The sequence below is a fragment of the Lissotriton helveticus genome, chromosome 7, assembly GCF_964261635.1.
Source record: "Lissotriton helveticus chromosome 7, aLisHel1.1, whole genome shotgun sequence".
Lineage (NCBI taxonomy): Eukaryota > Metazoa > Chordata > Amphibia > Caudata > Salamandridae > Lissotriton > Lissotriton helveticus.
In genome coordinates this window covers 1,929,058,215-1,929,079,780 of record NC_136068.1, presented here as the reverse complement: position 1 = coordinate 1,929,079,780, position 21,566 = coordinate 1,929,058,215, and the positions used below count along the sequence as shown (strand labels likewise).

Sequence of the window (21,566 nt, the reverse complement as noted above, 5' to 3'; positions counted from 1 at the left end):
AAGCGCATTGAGGAGCGAGAATTCAAGTGCTCGAAATCCTCGTCAAACCAAGGGCTTCGGTCCTTGCGGTTTTCTTGAAGTTCACGTGGCCACAGGCACGCGCTTTTGGGTCATAAACTCTGTTCCCCACAGCCTTACATTCATTTCTCCTCCCCCTCCCCAGCCAGCTTCCCCCAGGCCGTAGCAGCACTCCTCCCACACCAGCACCTCCCTTTACTTTCATTTCTCCTCCCCCTCCCCAGCCATGCCGAATTCTCCTCCCACCTCCCACGGCCGTCCTTTCTGCCCGCACAAGCCTTCTCTTCTCTCTGCTCTCCCCTCAGGCGCCGTGACATACTTCAAAGTCTTATCACTTCACACGGCCGCAGGCCGTGCAACCAGAGCACTTCAGTTGGGGCGCAGACCCCCTCCCAGCACTGCCTTGTTACTCTCGGCAGCCAACTTTCGTTTCATGGTGGAACAAACCTCACTGATAAGACTTCACACGGCCGCAGGCCGTGCAACCAGAGCACTTCAGTTGGTGCGCAGCCCCCCTCCCAGCACTGCCTTGTTACTCTCGGCAGCGAACTTTCGTTTCATGGTGGAACAAACCTCACTGATAACTATCGTCTATTGTAGCGAACAACACCAGGTTCAACATGTGACTTCAGGCGCTACAAGCATCTTTGCAGGGTGTGTGCACAACATAACGCCATTTTTTGTAGCTACCTTTACGAGTATCATTGGGTATTACGACCCTGTCTACGTGCCTTGAAGTAGCATCCTGATTGCTTAAGGCGCTTGCTCACAAGTCCGCACTCGATGCACTCTCTTATCTTCTCCTTCCTGCTACCCAGGCTCCGCATTTCACCCATTGAAATAACTTTAGAGCAGCATAAAAGGGTATACAAACAAAGTAATGTAACTAAACAGAACATATATTCTTAACTAAATGTGGCATATACATGGATAATATATGGAACGTATGTAAGCATAACATACCATATGTAGAGTGCAGAGTGCAGATTCAGAGTGCAGTGTGCAGAGTGCAGATTGTGAGTGCAGATTGTGAGTGCAGATTGTGAGTGCAGAGTGCAGATTCAGAGTGCAGAGTGCAGATTCAGAGTGCAGATTGTGAGTGCAGAGTGCAGATTCAGAGTGCAGAGTGCAGATTGTGAGTGCAGAGTGCAGATTGTGAGTGCAGAGTGCAGATTGTGAGTGCAGAGTGCAGATTGTGAGTGCAGAGTGCAGATTGTGAGTGCAGAGTGCAGATTGTGAGTGCAGAGTGCAGATTGTGAGTGCAGAGTGCAGATTCAGAGTGCAGAGTGCAGATTCAGAGTTCAGAGTGCAGATTCAGAGTGCAGATTCAGAGTGCAGATTCAGAGTGCAGATTCAGTGTGCAGATTCAGAGTGCAGATTCAGTGTGCAGATTCAGAGTGCAGAGTGCAGATTCAGAGTGCAGATTCAGAGTGCAGATTCAGAGTGCAGATTCAGAGTGCAGAGTGCAGATTGAGAGTGCAGATTGTGAGTGCAGATTGTGAGTGCAGAGTGCAGATTGTGAGTGCAGAGTGCAGATTGTGAGTGCAGAGTGCAGATTGTGAGTGCAGATTGTGAGTGCAGAGTGCAGATTCAGAGTGCAGAGTGCAGATTCAGAGTGCAGAGTGCAGAGTGCAGAGTGCAGAGTGCAGAGTGCAGAGTGCAGAGTGCAGAGTGCAGATTCAGAGTGCAGATTCAGAGTGCAGAGTGCAGTTGCAGAGTGCAGTTGCAGAGTGCAGTTGCAGAGTGCAGTTGCAGAGTGCAGTTGCAGAGAGAACTCAGCAGCACCACCACAGCATCACTCAGCAGCACCACAGCATCACTCAGCACCACCACAGCATCACTCAGCACCACCACAGCATCACTCAGCACTACCACAGCATCACTCAGCACCACCACAACACCACTCAGCGCAATCCCAGCATCACTCAGCACCACCACAGCATCACTCAGCACCACCACAGCATCACTCAGCACCACCACAGCATCAATCTGTGCAACCATTCAACAACAACTGGTTCAATTATGTTCTCTCAATGTTTCAAGCTTTATTACAAATGTCACAAAAAGATGTTATTTCACTTCTGTTCTTGGATTTTCATCACAATAAAATACACTGAACATAATCTTCATAAACGTTATTTACAAAAGTTTAAGCTATTGCCAATATAAATTACAATCACTTTTATTTAAGTATTAATTATTTTAAAAAATTAAAAGCCGTTGCTATTTGTAATATCAATACATTTAAGTCACGTAAATACAAAACATGTTGCCTTACAAATGCTATAGTCGTCACATGTGCGAAAGTTATAACTATTGGCATTGAAAATGACAAAGCTATTAATTTAGCTATTTTCAAAATCAACACATAAATAAAAAATTGTCATTTACAAGACCAATAGCTCAAACTTTCATAATGCGAGACCTATTGCATTGCAAATGCTTGTTTATGATCTTTATTTATCTCACCAAGCGGTGTGGTTTGGGTGCACGGTCCAAACTGGGCAAAATGCCCTTCTGGTAAGGAGACCTGCATTTCATAAGTATGGCACCTGGCCTCGCCCTGGATTAAAGGCCCTGCATGCATTCATACCCAATCAACGAGGGTAAAAGATTCCTCCAGGGTATGTCACCGTTCTGGAGATGAGCGGAGGGACAGATCCACATGCATCCAATAGATGGGACCGTCTCTCCGCTCTCATAAATGAATACTTTGTCAAAGTTTTCAACAAACCTGATTCACTCTACGTTTGACCTGGCAAGGCAGAGATGTCATGCAGTCACTCTTGGGCTCTGCTTGATAAGAGGTCCAATCTCTGGCTAGGGGTCATTTTGCATACAAGGGACGTGGTGAATAGCAGGAATTTACAGGAGGTTGGTCCCATGTGCCCCTGGCCTTGTATTTTAGGAACGGTTTGAGCAGGGCAGTATTGAGTCTTGAAAGCGGCAAGGTTCCACGTAATTGGGAGAGCAAGAGGTCTTATGGGAGGAAAGTGACAAAGTTACCACAGATGGACAAATTGTCTTTTACTTAGTCTGCTAATCATTGTAATTTTATGTAATAGGCAACGTACAGACAGTCCTGTTTAATATATTTAGAGTTGAATTATTATTTCTTTTTTTAACAGAGAGTGCATGTAACGCACCTGTTGTTCCGTTCACAATAAAGGAAGAAGCAGAAGAGTTCTGCTTTACTGCCTGTCGCGACTTGGGTACCAGAGAAGATCCCATCATCCCCGCAGGTGAGCAGAGATATCCTCCCAGTTGTAAGAGGGATGTGATTTCTGAGAGCCCCTGCCTACACCGTGACAAACTATTTCTGATCTCTCGTAATATAATCTACCGTACTGGTTACTTTAGCCACAATAGTCCACTGAAAAAATATGATGCACATTTTAAATTGTGTTTATGCATTGCTGATTTAAAGGAGATAAAAAATGATGACCTCTTGTTACACCTTTTTTTGTTTAATTAGCCATTCTCTATTCCCCTTTCTGACCAAAACTTTGTTTCCCTACTTTACTGTTATGTTACTTTCAGGGCAGACATTCTTTGGGGAACATATTTTTGGATATCTGTTCTTTAAAATATTTCCTTAACGATAAGACCGTATCAGCAAGGGATGTGGTGTGAATAACAAAAGAATGAATCACTCATTTTGTTTTATTTTTAACTAACTTTTTAAAACTTTCAATGTGTTGGTGCAGTCTCCTGATTCTCTGCTAAAGACATTCTTTACCGCCTATTCAGGTCATCTCTTCTACCTCTCGCCTTGCCACTTTTTGTGTTTTACCTGTTGTCTTCATTCTAGTGTTTGACACAACACTCTAGACGGGCAAGAGTGTGCGTCTTCCACACAAGTCCCATTTCTGTTTCCACTCTTAAACTAGAGAGAGGACTTGCAGTGCACTTATCAATCATTTAATCGATCAGGTGACTTGTAAAGCGCGACTACTCACTTGTAAGGGTCTCGAGTCACTGGGGGGAGAGGAGGGAGGGCCGCTGATCTGCCAAAGGCGCTGTGATTCAGTCTAAGAGCCAGGTCTTGAGGTCTTTCCTGAATTGAGGCAGTGACGGTGATTGCCTGAGGGGTAGAGGCAGGGTGTTCCAGGTCTTTGCTGCGAGGTAGGAGAAGGACCTTCCTCCAGCCGTGGTCTTGCGGATACGTGGGACATTGGCCATGGCCACATGGGCGGAACAGAGATCTCTGGTGGGTGCTTGGAATGGGAGGCGGTGGTTAAGGTACACAGGTCCCGCATCATATGGGCTTTGTAGGCGTGTGTGAAGAGCTTGAAGGTGATTCTGTAGTTAACCGGGAGCCAGTGGAGGTCTCTTGGGTGGCTGGTGAGGTGGCTGCAGCGGGGGATATTGAGGATGAGTCTGGCAGAGGCGTTCTGAATGTTCTGCAGTTTCTTGAGGAGTTTCTGGGTGATGCCGGCGTAGAGTGCGTTGCCGTAGTTGAGTCTGCTGCTGATGAGTGTGTGGGTGACTTTCTTTCTGAACTCGGTGGGGATCCACTTGAAGATCTTTCAGAGCACGTTATTTCTGTGAACTTCAAGTTCCCTTTCCATTTCCAGTCCTTGAATTTGAGAGGTCTTGCATGCCAGTGCTCCTGTTCGTGATCTTAGGTGACAAACAGCAAAAGAGCTTTCAGAAGTACTACTAAGAAAGGGGCTTTCTCGCCACCATCTGTTGCTTGCTTTTTGGATAGCATTTGATTGGACAGAAGTTGTGTGCTTCCACTAAAAAAGAGTATTTGTGTTGCGCATTTTGCTCAATACAGCAGGGCTGTTTTGTTAAAGTGGAAACCAGCGACCAAAGCTATAACCTCTTCCATGCGTCGGACGTCCCCTGGCCGTCCGACGTCACGGAGGGCGTATGCGGAGGATTGCCAGGAGCTGTCCGTTTCGCGCACTCGTGAAATTCTCCCGCACAGCAGGTGAATTCCAGCCGCGTCGAAGCGGATAACCCTGATCTGTTTATTATGAAGAGTCACAATAAAAGCAGTAGGCCTGATTTATTTATTGATGTTCTCTTATGTTTTATTTGTTGTCTATTGTGAAAAGCGCATCTTAAAGTCAACGGGCATGTAAGAGTCTGTTGTTATTACTACGTGCTGAAACCTGCAGAGAGTATTTTTGTTTCATGGAATTTCACAAATTACCGGTTGTAGGCAAGGGTACTTTTTGTCGGTTATGCCCTATGATAATCCTGTGGCTAGAAATGTTTGCAGTGATAATCCATGTGTTGGGGCTTCGTGAGATTGTCTTATAACTGTGTGCATGATGGTTTCTACCTTACGTGCACTTCAGTATGCATGTGTTGCCATGCTAGGGGTAAAGGCTTCAACGGGCCCTATGGATTACATTTGGAAAGTAATGTCAGATGCCATAGGACTGATATGTTTATTATGGAAGTTTGTCATAAACATTAGGCCTACATTATTTTATTGTCAAAATCCTAGTTGAAGCCAGTAGGCCTGTAGCGGGGGATTGTCATTCACTGAGTTAGAGGCTGCAGGCAGGTGCTTTGTTGCACAGGATCTATCGTTGCAGGCCTGACCTTTTGTGTTTGCTATCCTTGCGACAAACACTGGGGTAGGCTTGTATTGTGAGAATCCTTGTTATGCCATTTTAGAAAGGGTTGTATATGCTTCCTCTCTGTATTTTGTACATGTTTCCAATTCTTGGACTGTGCCACAGATGGCTCTGCATCAACGCTTTTGTTCAATGGCTTGCCACCATAACCAGCTGAGACCTCCTGTGTTGGGTATCAGCATTTGAACAAGGCAATCATTAGGTGTTCTGTTATGAAATGCCAACTATGTAAAAAATGAAGTTGTAAAAACAATGTAAAATCCCTCCTAAGAGGACAGAATAAGGATTAGCACAGTACAACCTTCCATGCCCACTGTTTGTTCGAGTGGGTCGTCTACATGAAAATGCTTTAATATTACGGTAATCTGTGAGATTCCATGCAAAAAATACATGCCAGCAAGTTTTAGAAAGTGTGATAATAAACCACCCTTGTAAGCCTATTGACTTTAACACATGCTTTTCACAGCAAACCTGATTCAATAATAATAATAATAATCCACATTTGTAAAACGCACAATCACCCGTAAGGGTCTCTAGGCGCCGTCGGGAAGATTAAGCAAACTGTTGCCCAGAGTCACATGGTGCTGGGCTAATCTGCAACCGGTGCCGGGGATTGAACCGTGATCCCCAGATTCTAGAGTCAGTCGCCCTGGCCACGGCACCACACCTCTCCCTAGCGTTGAGGCCTGAAATTGAACACCTTTTATTGCGACCCATTGATTCTTCTTAGTGTTCCAAGTAGAAATCCTCAGAGGAGGATATATGTCTGTGACCTGTGGACCTGGTGGTCATTACATTCAGATTATTGATCCAGTTCTTCTTTATTTCATGGTACTACCATCTAGTCCTGATGAAGACACCTTTAAGATAATATATAAGCGCCAAAACATCAACACTATGACATGTAGATTGTTATTTATTGTCATTCACTCAAATTGTACTCTAGATATGAGTCAAGAGTGAAAATTGAAATAGGAAAATGTCTACGCCAGTTCTGTTTTTCATACCTACACTGCACTGTTCACTGGTCTGTTAGGTGTTGCAGGGCTTTGCGTTTTTGTCCTGTGCAGTACTTGATGATACCTCCCAGCGTTATGGCCTTAAGCGCTTCCAAAAACATTCCTGCAGACCTGACCGGCTGCTCCTTCAGCTCTGTGTAGGCGTCAATAGGGTCCTTTAGCTGTGAAGTTACTCCAACAAAGGAGCAATGGATCAAGGTGGCAGGCGGCCTCCTTCATGTACGTATCAAAAAAATATATATCACCTGAAACCCTTCTCCCCAATTACCACCCTCCTAAAAGCACAAGCCAATGTCTGGTGCCATGAACAGGCAAAACTACATATGTAATTAATTAACAGGCTGAGATTAGAAATCATGCAATCAATGGCTGAGCTGCGCAGACCCAAAGGGTATTTCTCTGCGTATTTGGGGGGGGGGGGTTAAGGCCTGTGGGAGTCAACACAGAGCACACCCTTATCACACATAGTCAAAGTTTTCTAGTGAACCTATATGACTGTAAAGGAACAACTTGGACGATTCACAGCCCGTCCTGTAGGTGCAATAGTCCACAATGTATATAGCACTGGTGAGATAGAATGCAAATCCTCGTCCAGAGAGTAGGGATCATAAAGTGCGCCCATGAATGCGGGCAACCTGTCCTGTGGCTGCATTTCTGCATTCACAAGTTCAGGGCTAGAGTAAAGGGTATTCTAGGGGAAAGGGATTTGCCCTACAAAATGAAGTGAACTTGCACAAACCTTTAAGTAGTTGGCCACCCATAAACACACACACATTTACTTCTGTGAAGGGCAGGGGTTTGTGCCCTTCCTGGTGGGATTGTGGAAGGAATGGACGTTCAGAGGAAATTATTTCTCCACAGGAAAATATTCTGCCTTTGGACAAATCTTTTTATGTGGCAGCTCACGTTTGTGCTTCCTGCAATAATGCAACCGTTCTCACCTGGTCACTTCTGTCTGGGTAATTTGTCTGCTTTGGTTTTCTACAGGAATCCATTGTGGATGACTTTAGGGACTCCTATATATTCCGAGGAGTGATCTGGGGATTTGTTGTGAATCACCGAAAACATCCACTTGGGAGTGACCCCAGGGCCGCCTCTATCTTGAACTAATGGCTTCGTGATGTGGAACTAACATTGGTACATTAGTAAGACGAGTGTGAAACATTTACATGTTGAAATAATGTCAAAGCTCTAGTACGGTGCATTACTGCCGTTGTTTCGGTCGTCGATACAAATAAAAAAAATTACTGTTTGTCCACTCAGAAAATAATAATAAATCATGCTTTGCTAGATACTTGAAGTTGCATTTTCTTGTCAACTTCCTGACCTTTATGTGACACGCATTATTACCCAATTAAGCTATGCTCCTTTTTTCACCAACCGATTGAAATCAACTCATTAAGACGTGTTTGTTTTATTCCGCCCGACTCTTAATAGGGACGTATTTGGGAAATAGTACTATGAGATTTACAGTGCTTAGGAACATCAGTAGTGCTAAACCGTGGGGTGAAGCGCTGTGTGAAATACACTTTAAAAGACAAAAAAGATTCTTGATGGAGTGGAAACAGCAGCTAAAATCGTTTATTAGGTCTTCTTTAAACTACAAAAATGCTTTGTACTTGGAGTTACCAGCATGCCATTCCCAAAAACTTGGTGGTCCAGAACAGTGCAGTGCGGCTGGTTTGTGGCTGTCCCCACCGTACCGAGCCAAACCTTTACTCAAAAACGACATTGGCTTCAGTTACGACTGAAATACAATTGAAGGCATGCAGCATTATTTTCAGGCCTGGCAGTTCAATTCCTCTGTTTTTATCAGCACTCAGTTTTACGACACATACCCCCCTGGAAAGCTGAGGTCATGTCTCTCTTCGTTCGTAGGTTTATAAGGCAAAGACTAGGAGGTGGACACTTTCTCCAACGAGAGCAGAACCCTCTTCCTGTCTCCTTGCGGCTGCGCCCACCCTTGCTCCTTCTTTGGAAACATCTTAAGACCTGGCTTTTCTGCCAAGCATTTAAGACGGATGGGACGTCCTGTGCCTAAAGGCCTTTGAAATGAAATGAAAAGAGAATTTGTAAAGCGCGGTAGCTGCCCTCAGGCGTCCTAGCGCTGCAGACATCGTGCTGAGTACACTACAGTTTGTGCTATTCTGGTTTGTTAAAAAGCAGGGTTTTTAAGAGTTTGCGGAAAGTGAGCAGTTTGGGCTCAGATCTGAGTTGGATAGGGAGGGAGTTCCAGAGTCTGGTAGAGTTGAGGGAGAACGAGCGGCCTCCACATCTCCAGGTGTGTCACTATCTGGACGACTGGCTGATTCATGTAGGATCGCAAGACACTGCAGGACCCTGTGCCAGTGTCAGAACTTCATGACTGTGACTTCGTACCTGCATATCAAAATCCCACCCGATTCAGGTTCTGTGTCTGGAGGATATTAAGGCTCTCGATAACATGCAGTTTTAGAAATGTTTTCTTCGTTCAGTTGCATGGCAAACATCCTAATCTCTGGAGTTTTGTTTCCACTCCAGAGACGGGCTCTTACACCCCAGCGGTCTCCATTTATTGACTGATTTTCAAGTCTCTGGGTCATTTCCTGAGTTTTCCTGTCTCATGCAGATGCCACATACATTTTTAGGTCTCGCCAAAGACCTATAGTTAGCGTGGCAGCTTTCCAGGAGGACAGCACTGGCCGCGCGCGGCGATTTGTTAAGGTCACGCGCACGAGAACGCGTTCGCGGCCAGGTGCTGTCCTCCTCGAAAGCTGCCTCCCTTTCCCGTGCAGGGCGGGCCGTCGCGCTGCCTGCGGCGACCCGGAAGCATTGCCGGCCAAACCGGAAGTAGGTGCTGTCCTGCAGAGCACCGCTTTTCAACTCTGCTCCTCATTGCCGGAGACGGCTTTTTTTAAATAGAGATGGGTCTACGGCTATACCCGTAGAAAACTAAATTGTCTGCACCTGGGAAAACGAGGAGACAGAAAGCATGACTGTTTTGGGTGAGCCCTAACCTGCTGGTTCTTTGGAACGGCTGCTGGGCTGCTGTTGGTGCCTCGCGCACTTGCGTGCAGTGTCCGCTCGGTGGCGCCTCCGCTCAGGCCGCTGATATTTATTTACAAACTGCGCGAGGCGGGCGAAGCTCACCCAGCGCGCCTCGGAGCTCCGTGTGCGGGCTGACGCAGACCAAGGTCTCCGGAGCGTCGAGCAGGGGACTTACAGTAGCTTTTTAGAACGCTACCTAAACCTCGCTTTCTCCCAAGTTCCAATTAGCTTTGGTCCGTGTCTCGGTAACCCCAAAGTTGACTTCTGTAATATATTGCTGCATTGGGGAAAGTGGTATTTAGGAGTGTCGGTGACGTCAAACAACGTACAAGAAGATAAAAGTATAAAAAACGAGGCGCAAAGACGCATTAACGTAAAAAAAAGTGAAATAGAACCATAAAATAGGAGAAACGTGTAAAGTTTTTAAACATTTCTTAATACAATGACAACCCCCTCTCGTAAAAGGGGGTGCCTGAAACGCACGGTCACTCATTTCACTTCAATGTGATTGCTTTTTTTTTGCCTAACTTCTACAGTAGTCGGTGCACGGGCATAAAAGCATGTATGCACAGCAGCTACCTCTCACCTCTAACCGTCCCTCCTTGGACAAGAAAACAGCCCCTCAAACCCGTGGACGCGAGGCCACGCCCCTTGTAAGGCAATGTTGCCATTCTATCTGCAGCGCCCAAGCCCTCTCCATTGCACTGCAGCGCTCTGGGTTTTGGCGCCAAAAGCACTGTCGCCGCCCTTCTGCTCTGTATGGAGATAGGGGGCCGGCTTTCCCCCTCCAGGGCCCAACCCACCGCCGGGTGTGTCGTGGGATTTTTTTTTTTACCCTCCTCCTGCTTTAATTCAGCCGCTTCAAAGCCGAGCCAGTGACAGTCTGGTGTCTGGCAGCAGCGAGGATTGGATGCAGCAGGCAAGCCGGGGCTGGATACTTTCTTGGTTGTTTGGTTTTGTTTCCTCTGCTGGGAGTTTGGCGAGCAGTGAGCACGTTAGGGATTGTTTCTGCAGCAGGAGTAGCCCCAGAGAGGTAAGCGGCGCCCGCCTGCCTTCTCTGCACACACTCACTGAGACAGCGCCTGCACTGCCTTTTACTACCTTCCAGGATGGTTGGGAATCATCTCTCCTGATCTTTTACAAGCACCAGTATATCTTCTTTCAGAGGCGTGTGGCGAAGCACCTCTCGATCCACATAGGCTTCAACTTGGCATCCAAATGTCTATATGTACATATATATTCCGCACACTTCTTGTTTTGATGTCTATTCCAATGAAGATTCCTCAAGTCATTATGGAGCTGTGTAGCAATAAATATAAATGTCCATGCAAGAGTGTTAAGCTTGTATAATGATTTGTGAATTAAGATGTTTTACTACAGCTGTGCTTACTGCAATGATCCGCGATGTCAGTGCAGGTGTGCGCTGTACTATGTACCCAGACTGCATATGCATATATGCAGCATTTTTGTGCATATGCTGTAAACGTGTGGTCAATGTTTAATGCAGTAGTTGCATACATTCTGTATTTTCGCAATGTGTATGCTGCATGAAGTAGCAGATGTTATTTGCAGCAGTGTCTGCATACCATGTTATTTGTCTGATGCTGCGTGCACTGACTGGACGCTTCTTCAGGTCAGTGAGTATTTTCCTGATCTGAGGTTGAGTGCTCGCTGTGGGTTTACTAGTCAGCTGTTGCATTCCATTTTAGCGTTTGAGATTGTGTAGTGGTTTTGCATTTGCTCTTTACGAAGATCTGACATGCAGTCGGTACTTTTTTGAAAGAGCACGCCGAAAATGCCTCTAAATATCAGATATTCAATCTAATAAAATATTGGTTTATTGACACATCTAAAAGCATACCCATATTTCTATGTTTACACCATGCGTTCTATAAGCAGTCTGTTATTGCAATCGGCTGTTGTATGCGTTAGGTATGATGAAGAGGATGCTATTTATTTATTGTAAATTGGATAATTCATCCCGTAGTTACTGCACGCTGCTGAATGTATAGGTGCTCCCAGTCAGATGTTATGCATTTTATTTTTTTGTTTCAGATGTTCCATGCACTGGGCGATTTTATTTCTATTTTGAATGCTATTTTCTTTTCTGGTCGTGCATTTATTTTGTGCTGTGGGCGTTTTCTAGCGCGAGCAATGCTTGCACTGGCTGTGGTTAGAGCGGACATGGCATGCATTTCTAGTGTGAGTAGTGAGTAGTGAGTGCAGAGTAGTGAGTGCAGAGTGAGTGTGCAGAGTGAGTGTGCAGAGTGAGAGTGCAGAGTGCAGAGTGCGAGTGCAAAGTGCAGAGTGTGAAGTGTGTGTGTGTAGGATGAGCAGTGTGTGAGCGTGCAGGGTTTACAGTCTGTGAGCGTGCAGGGTGAACAGTGTGTGAGCGTGTAGGGTGAACAGTCTGTGAGCGTGCAGGGTGAACAGTGTGTGAGCGTGCAGGGTGAACAGTCTGTGAGCGTGCAGGGTGAACAGTCTGTGAGCGTGCAGGGTGAACAGTGTGTGAGCGTGCAGGGTGAACAGTCTGTGAGCGTGTAGGGTGAGCAGTCTGTGAGCGTGTAGGGTGAGCAGTCTGTGAGCGTGTAGGGTGAGCAGTGTGTGAGCGTGCAGGGTGAACAGTGTGTGAGCGTGCAGGGTGAACAGTCTGTGAGCGTGTAGGGTGAGCAGTCTGTGAGCGTGTAGGGTGAGCAGTCTGTGAGCGTGTAGGGTGAGCAGTCTGTGAGCGTGCAGGGTGAACAGTCTGTGAGCGTGTAGGGTGAGCAGTCTGTGAGCGTGTAGGGTGAGCAGTCTGTGAGCGTGTAGGGTGAGCAGTGTGTGAGCGTGCAGGGTGAACAGTGTGTGAGCGTGCAGGGTGAACAGTCTGTGAGCGTGTAGGGTGAGCAGTCTGTGAGCGTGTAGGGTGAGCAGTGTGTGAGCGTGCAGGGTGAACAGTGTGTGAGCGTGCAGGGTGAACAGTCTGTGAGCGTGTAGGGTGAGCAGTCTGTGAGCGTGTAGGGTGAGCAGTCTGTGAGCGTGTAGGGTGAGCAGTCTGTGAGCGTGTAGGGTGAGCAGTGTGTGAGCGTGTAGGGTGAGCAGTCTGTGAGCGTGCAGGGTGAACAGTGTGTGAGCGTGCAGGGTGAACAGTCTGTGAGCGTGTAGGGTGAGCAGTCTGTGAGCGTGCAGGGTGAGCAGTCTGTGAGCGTGTAGGGTGAGCAGTCTGTGAGCATGTAGGGTGAGCAGTCTGTGAGCGTGTAGGGTGAGCAGTCTGTGAGCGTGTAGGGTGAGCAGTCTGTGAGCGTGTAGGGTGAGCAGTGTGTGAGCGTGTAGGGTGAGCAGTCTGTGAGCGTGCAGGGTGAACAGTGTGTGAGCGTGTAGGGTGAACAGTCTGTGAGCGTGTAGGGTGAACAGTGTGTGAGCGTGTAGGGTGAGCAGTCTGTGAGCGTGTAGGGTGAGCAGTCTGTGAGCGTGTAGGGTGAGCAGTCTGTGAGCGTGTAGGGTGAACAGTGTGTGAGCGTGTAGGGTGAGCAGTGTGTGAGCGTGCAGGGTGAGCAGTCTGTGAGCGTGTAGGGTGAGCAGTCTGTGAGCGTGCAGGGTGAGCAGTCTGTGAGCGTGTAGGGTGAGCAGTCTGTGAGCGTGTAGGGTGAGCAGTCTGTGAGCGTGTAGGGTGAGCAGTCTGTGAGCGTGTAGGGTGAGCAGTCTGTGAGCGTGTAGGGTGAGCAGTCTGTGAGCGTGTAGGGTGAGCAGTGTGTGAGCGTGTAGGGTGAGCAGTCTGTGAGCGTGCAGGGTGAACAGTGTGTGAGCGTGCAGGGTGAACAGTCTGTGAGCGTGTAGGGTGAACAGTGTGTGAGCGTGTAGGGTGAGCAGTGTGTGAGCGTGTAGGGTGAGCAGTCTGTGAGCGTGTAGGGTGAGCAGTCTGTGAGCGTGCAGGGTGAACAATGTGTGAGCGTGCAGGGTGAACAGTTTGTGAGTGTGCAAGGTGAACAGTTTGTGAGTGTGCAGGGTGAACAGTTTGTGAGTGTGCAAGGTGAACAGTTTGTGAGTGTGCAGGGTGAACAGATTGTGAGTGTGCAGGCTGAACAATTCCAATCCAAACCACATTACACACCACATGCATACACTCCATAATACATGGCTAAAAGACATTGCCATTTACAATGCCATTAGCTCTAACTCAAATAAATCCGAGACCTATTGCATTTCCAATGCTTGTTGACTTGAGTGAGTCAGTGGATCAAAGGATCTTTTTTCCTGCAGCATGACACCACTTCCTTTCTTTTGTGCGTTGTTACTCAAGTAGCAGTATTCCAGAGCCGTGAGATCTCAATTGGCCATCTGGGTGTCCCTTCACCATTGGTTTCCTGACTAAACTCTCCTTCGAGAGCTCTCCTGCTTTCTTTGTTACAAAAATATATCTGGTGTCTTCCTTCTGATACAGTCAACAGTCTCACAATATCTTGGCGCTCAACAGTCAGCTGTTTCCATGTTCCTGGTGTTTGCAGGTTGTACACTTTGATGCGAGACGTTGACTGCACATTGTCTCACTTTCTCTTTCCCCTCAATCTCTCAAAAATAAAATATTGGAAATAAAATATTAATATTGTCCTCAGTCTGAAATGCGTGCCTCTGAAAGAGTGATCTTGGGCTTTTCACATTAGTCGATTGGTAAGAATGCTCGTACACCTCTTAAATCTTCTGTATACTTGAGCACTACAAGAAATGCCCTTGGGCCTTTGTTCGCGCTTTAGAAATGTTATTAATAAATAAATAAATAAATAAAAGCGTGAGTGTATAGGAATAATCTACATTTCTGGTTACGAGAGGGAAGCAGTAGATGGCGAGTGCAGGTCTGCAAGACGTCTGGAGACGCTTATAATTCCCATTGTTTTTCTTCTATAGCTCCTGAGGCGAACACACAGATTGTGTCTTTTGTCATTAAAGACGATGGAATGACCCGCTCAGTGGACCTTCAGGAATCTGAGTCCAGAGACAGAATTAGGCGCTGCCCAGGTGAATTCAAAGAGTCTATGAATTCTGGATGATGCACGAGCCACACATAAACATTATTTTCTAAATTATCTGATTTCTGGCATTTGTCACCCCAGTGGTACATGTGTTATTTAAATCTTTTAGTATTACAGTATTTGTGCTCTCAAGGTTCTTTTAGATTTCCATTTCCACTTTTGTAAACATGCTTAGCTTGTTTTTCGTAGTGTGTTTAAACAGTATTCCCCCTTTTGGGGCCAAAGAAGCTGCCCTAGCCAGTTGCTCAACCAAGATCTATAATGATTTATTACATTCAATTCACATTTTTAACTTAATTGTGCAATAACGTCTTGTGACAATAGTAAGTATTAATCTAGAGCTGCAGCTCAGAGGGCTATATTTTCTTGGCTAATCCACTCAATCAAGAAAGGGCATAACTTGGATCAATCATTTTAGTGTTCATGTATGTCTTCAAATTCTGGCAGACTAGCTCACCACCAAAATGCTCTTGTCGTTCTGTCATCTATGGAAGCGTCCATGTCAAAACGATGAACCGGCTCCAAAGAGAACTAAAGTGTGCCACGCTCGGCTGAAACCTATCCAATCTCATGCCTCCTGCAGCGATATCACTCTTCTGGCTGCTGGTGAAACAAAAAGGGGCTTATTCTAAACCCTCTAGCCTGCACGTAAAGCTTTGGAAAGGGACTTTAGCAAACCTTTGTTCAAACAGTTGCTACCATACCAGCCAAGCAGACCCAGAGGCTGGCTTTAAAGACCCATAACTCTCTTCTCTAATTCAGATCCAAATGTTTTGGGAGGGAGATTCCTGCTCAACCCTCTGGAACCTCTTACTATGGCCTCAGCTTTGAGCAACACTTCCGTAAGTCACAACTTTGGCCAAACGTATGGACTTAATTCAGTAAAAGTCCTCTTCCTCTTCTCTCCACTCTCCTCCTTTTCAAGTGCCCTGAAGCACCTATCTGTGTTAGCACTATACAAAGAAAACAATCCAAATATCATAGTGAACATGCTTCAATGCTACATTTTCACAATATTCTGCTCATGCTCGTTCATGCTAATATTCCTTTTGATTTCAGAGTCTTTATAAATCGTTGTTTAGCAGTCCGTGCACAGAATCGTTTGTCTTAAAAGCCAAAACTGTCAACCCTAAAATGCATCTTTACGAGGTCCAGGAGCTAAGAGTGAATTTGGGAAGGTTTGGGGATCATTTAATTGACTGACCGCGCTCTGTCTCCTCTACAAGCCAATAGCAATCATGACGAGTGCTGACTGATAAGTGTCACGCTCTTGTTACCTGGATACAGGTGCCCGCATGGCGATCAGAAGCCAGCATTGTGGAAGTTGTCCCTCGTAGGCATAGGATCACAGATAAACTGCTGTTGGGGTTTACAGTGCTTTATTATGTATTTAGGATATACTAGAAAGTTAATAGAACATAAAGAATGGATGATGACGTTGATCATGGATAAATGACAAGTTATTACGTTTCCTTTGACGCAGGAGTGCAGCCGCTTCATGCCAAGGAGGAGGGTGCACCAGGAGTCCCCAGTGAGTGCATCCAGCTCCGACAACCCGGCCCACTGAAGCCCAGGGAGCTCAACGCCCTGGCGAGGCTGGTCATCGTGCAGCCTGGTAGGTGAAGTGTGTGTGTTTGTATTTGTGTGTGTGTGTGTGTGTTTGTATTTATATAGCGCACTTCTACCCAGAGGTCTCGTAGCGCTGTATTCATAACGCTCCTGGCTTTCCTGTGATATGTCCACTCCTGGGCACCCCCAAGGGGAAGCCAGGCATCCCAGCGCTGCTGGGGCCGTTGTGGAGATTAAGCAAGCTATTGCCCAGAGTCACAGAGTGGGACCCACGATTAGACTAGGCACCGAGGCGAGAATTATCAGGTCCGTGGAAATTGAGTCCAAGAGCCACCGAGGCGGGAATTGAACCCTGGTCCTGGGCTAGACCTCTGCATCAGGGTCTGCCGCTCTAACCATTGAGCCACGCTTCTCCGCTGTGTGAGCCTTGTGTTGAGTCAACACTTGTGAGTAAGCCGAGACTGAGCCTGGGTCTGAGCATGCTTTGGACAATGCCAGGACCACTTCTTACAACAGAGTTTACACACTCTGTTGTAAGAAGTGGTCCTGGCATTGTCCAACGCATGCTCAGACCCGGGCTCAGTCTCGGCTTATCCTTCACAGACTTTCTGTTGGGTGGCGTGTCTGTCTGGACGTGGGTCTTTGTTCTCGATGAGCTTCATGTTGTGTTATCAGGACTGTAGTGTGTTAGGATGAAGCTTTAGAAGTAATTAAAGCCCCGTCTGTGTCGTTTTGGAAGTAAAAATATCATCCTGTTTCATAATAAAAGCCTAAAAACGTATTTTCATAAAGCAAAGGCCAAGACCATCCGTATTGAGCAATATACCCAAGAATTCTACAGAGACTATGAATTCATTAACTGTGCCCATATTCGTTTACGTTGGGGATAATTTCCTTAGTATCTTGAAAATAAAAAATAGATTTTTTAGGAACTGTCAAATTGGCAGGTAAGCGTTTCTGAATCAAACAGGGTAGGCATTTTATAGGCAAAACAAATTAAAGTTTTAAATAGGAGTGCAGTAAGTAGAAGTCTTTTTTTCACTTTCTACTAACGAGGTAGGAAGATCTTAGGGCTGCTCGGGCGCAGGGGAGACTGTTAGTGGAGAGCTTTCAGGAGTTCACCAAGAGATTCAAAGCAGTAGGGAGAGATGAAGAGACTGGGGGAGCTGTTCGGGGTGGGGTTCCTTCCTCGTTGTATTACTTAGAAAAAAGGAAAATTTAAGACACGACTACGAAAAAGATTGAAGGAAACGGTGGTTAAGAAATTGCGTGGGCAAAGTATGGGATTGTAAGTAATTGAAGTAAGGTTGTGGAAGGCGCACAGATGACTTACCTAGGACCAAGCCCGACTCTTTGAGCGACAGTGATGACTGCCGCAACCGTTACACCTAGATGGAACTAAGATGGAGAAATGACAACCTTTGAAGCTTCCACTTCCAGTCCATAGTGAGGTAGCCCCGGTGGCCACCTTGCTGTTATCGGCCGTGACGGCCTGACCCTCGGCCCAGGAAGTACCTATGACTGCCATGGATGTTTCTGTAATTCTGCAACTCTGTCCACCAGAGGCGTGAATACGCCACTGTAAGGTAAATTTTCACAGTCCTGTGAGGGAAGAAATGTATGCAAAAATTAAATACAAATGATCAGAATGGTAAGCATCATGCTCCTGGACAGAAGTCTCATCATCTCATTGTACATGACAAACCAATCTAACATATTCCCGGTGGAACCAGGTTCTGCAGAAAAGGAACAGGAGTTTTTCACTCTCATCCTGCCTGTGGAACACAGACAACATGTTTGTAACAAAACCTGAGATCCCTGAAACCCAGCAACTCGGAAAACTCAAACATGGGCGGGATCCAGGTACCGGAGGCTGCAACCTCCTCAGGCAAAAATAAGAGTCACTACAAAACCTTTTTAAAGGACAAGTGATTTGACTAAACATCTGCCAGAGTCTCACAATGAAGTCTCTCTTCTGGGCAGGAGTTACTGGCTTTAGCAGAGCACATACATATAGTGGCAAGTGGCCGAGACCAGTCCTGCCAGCCCATGATTCCAACTCCTAGACTGCCCTTCATCTGCAGCTACCAGTGTATTCTATAGATTCCGATTGTGTGCATCTCTCCCACATTCATACAGAAATATACAAGACAGTGAGACCTATAATCACTTTAAAAGTAACGGTCATTACTTACGCTAGCGAGGTTTGCAGAAGGTTTTGTGGCGCTCTAAAAGAAGTGCACGTGAAGTTGTTGTAGTCCTATTTAAGTGAGCGGCTTTGAGGTGGAAAGATCACCCACTCCCCGGTTGGATGACCAAGATCATCCAGTTTAAACAATAAATATCTCCCCCAGCACTCGCTGGTATCAACATACATTACATAAATTACAGATATAAAAAATTCTTTTTTTTCTTTTTTTTAATATATATATTTTATTAGCATTTTCAACCATAGCATAGTACATTCTGTTAAATGCATACATTGCATAGTATAAGACCCAATTGTGACGGCAACATTTGTACAAATGCACATTTTGGATCACAGATGTGGTTCCATTAATATCACCCGCCTCTATGCATTGCCTATGAAATTATCCATAACAGTAAAAAAAAAACTGTATTCTTGTTTTTCTTTGTATGTGTTAGATTTATTCTCGTACTTCTTGTTTAGTTATCTTTTTAGCCTGTCATTACTTCTTTGTTACAGCCTAGTTGTGTCATCGCTTCTTTTATGAGTACACGACCTCACCGCTCTGACTCTTGAATTGTGCGAGTAGATAGTACAAGTTGTTTAGACAAGACAATGGTTAAATGTTGGCCTCAGTGTGTCCAGAGCAAGAAGTGTGGTTCCCTAAGAGGATAATGAAATGTAAATATAAACAAAGCGATTAGTCATACTGGGAAAGAAGAGTAGGGTAACACATGTCGCGTAAAATCGACAATTTGTTTTACACAGATTTTTAAGTACTTTAAATAGTTTTCAGGTGCTCACACAAAGTGAAAAGTGGGCGTGTCGTGACAAGGTGATAGTGAATTTAAAAACATAACATCGCATTGACAACAGAAAATGGAACTCCACGAGATTATATACAGTGTAAGGAGTTCCTGTTGTAGGGGTCAACGGCGTTTCGATCTTTACAAATGTAAGATCATCTTCAGGACATATAGTGAGCAGTCTGAAATCTCTATTAGTTGGGGGCGGCACTGAACACTAGGGGCTCGCAAAGGTAATGTCAGCCGGGCTCAGGAGAGGACGATTGCATGGATGAGTCTACCTTGAGTTAATAGTAGCCGTTACTCATAGAGGGCCTTAATGGGAGTGCGGAAGCAGGACTGTAGATCAACCGTTCCGGCAGTATGGGCTTCACGTGTTGCTATGTACGAACAATCACTATATACGTTAGCAATTAATGGGAGTTCGGGAGCAGGACCGTAGATCAACCGTTCCGGCAGTATGGGCTACATGTGTTGCTATGTACGAACTATCACTATTTACATTAGCACTAAGATCGTAGCTGGGACGTGTTTTGGACCCAATTTGTAACTATTCGCAGAAGTCAGGAGACAGGGTTGTCTGCCGAGTCTGTTTTTATTTGTAGATCACGGGTAGGAATCCAGCACCTTCCTGGAGGCCGAGCAGCAATTTGAGCTTTTCAGTATCCCCTTAGGGGATCACACTTCTTGCTCTGGGCCCACTGTGACCAACACTAAACCATTGTTTTGTCTAAACATATGCCAACCCCAGGTTCACATATCGGGGTACCCTTGTTCTCCCATACTCGCAGATAGTACAAAGGGAAGGTCAATGAAATCGGCTACAACTACCATGAAAGTGAGAATGACGGGTTCAGCTCCTTCTTCCAAACTATTTTTGCCTAAAATTTCAGAGTGATAAACTGATAAGGAAGTAGTACGATTACTTAAAACACTATATAAGTTAATTACAAGAAAGTTGGAAACTATCTGCATATTACCACGTGTTCTGAACCACAGCTACCTTTGAAAGTGATGTACATTTAAAATGTCTTTTTGCGCGTAACCGCACATGTGCATAGTTTTCACAGTAGAGATTTCTCATGTTAGCAACCGTGGTGTAGCTTTCATCAAGATGAGGAAGAGACCAGGAATTTAAGAGACTTTTGTGTAGGAAGATGGCCTCGCCATATATGGCTCTTAGATTTTATAAAGAAAATGTTGTGTGGCCTGTAGTAGTTGTATAATGTACAGCAGGTGGCAATTTATCCTACGTGCGCGAGAATAGTATCCTTTAAGGGGTGAACATGCGAGCTCTTGAGGTGTAGCACCCTCTGTGGCCTTGAAATATATCTTTTTTGCAATGTTTGTGATGGTTTGATGGGATCTAAGGGTTGTGTGCTAAACAAGCTCATCTAACCCTGAAGGGTCCAGCGCTTTGCGCAGTGTGCTACGTGCTGTGACAAGTTGGACGCACGGTCTCTGGGCATCACACACAATAGGAAAACTCTGCACTTAAGTGATCACATTCAACTAGCATGTTTACTCATCAGTGTACTAGAGGTTTAGGTCCTACCTAATCACCCTTATTTTATTTATTTATTTTATTTTAAAAGTTTTATATAGCGCTACTGGACCCAGGAGTATCAGAGCGCTTTACAGATAGATAAGAAGAATACAAATCAAGAACACATAATAAACATAAGAACAAATAAACAATTAAAACAAAATAGAACATAGTTACAGAGTGGATAAAAACTGGCATGTGAACAAACATATCAGTTCGAAGAGGAGATTGAGGGAAGGGAGTAAATTAGGGGTAGGAAGGGGGGATGAGGGTGGATAAGAAGATAGGAGGGAAAAGGGTAGTGTGAGAGGGAGGGGAGGTAGTATGAAAAGAAGAGAGGCAGGGTGGGTTGAGGAGAATGAAATGAGGACTGAGCCTGAATAGGGACTATTAGGTGCCCCAATATTTATTTAGAAGAAGTATCTTGAGTCTTTTTTTGAAGAGAGGGTAGGAGGGATTGCAGCGAAGATCTTTGGGGAGCGAGTTCCAAATCGTAGGGGCATTACCAGAGAATGCACGTGATTGTGTCATTGTACAATCGAGTCTCAGGGGGATGAGGACGAGGGCGTTGGTGCTTCTCAAGGACCTGGAGCACCCAGCTTTTTGTAGTTTGTCAGAGAGGTAAGAGGGTGTGTTCTGGTGAAGGGCTTTGTGAGTAATACATGCCAACTTGAAGGTGGATCTACCTTCAATTGGGAGCCAGTTAAGGTTTTTGAGGATAGGAGAAATGTGATCGAAGCGTTTACAATCGGAGATGAGTCTAGCAGCTAGGTCGAGGACAGATTTGATC

The 21,566-nt window shown here is 45.6% G+C and overlaps 1 protein-coding gene across 1 annotated transcript in view; it reads left to right on the top strand.

Moving 5' to 3' along the window:
• LOC144767887 (uncharacterized) overlaps positions 1-21,566 on the top strand; it is an 82,357-nt gene that overhangs the window by 45,158 nt on the left and 15,633 nt on the right. Inside the window, exons 5-7 of the mRNA XM_078651238.1 lie at positions 3,147-3,260; positions 14,543-14,653; positions 16,151-16,282. Coding sequence (XP_078507364.1) covers positions 3,147-3,260; positions 14,543-14,653; positions 16,151-16,282 — 357 coding nt within the window. The remainder of the gene's footprint in view (positions 1-3,146; positions 3,261-14,542; positions 14,654-16,150; positions 16,283-21,566) is intronic.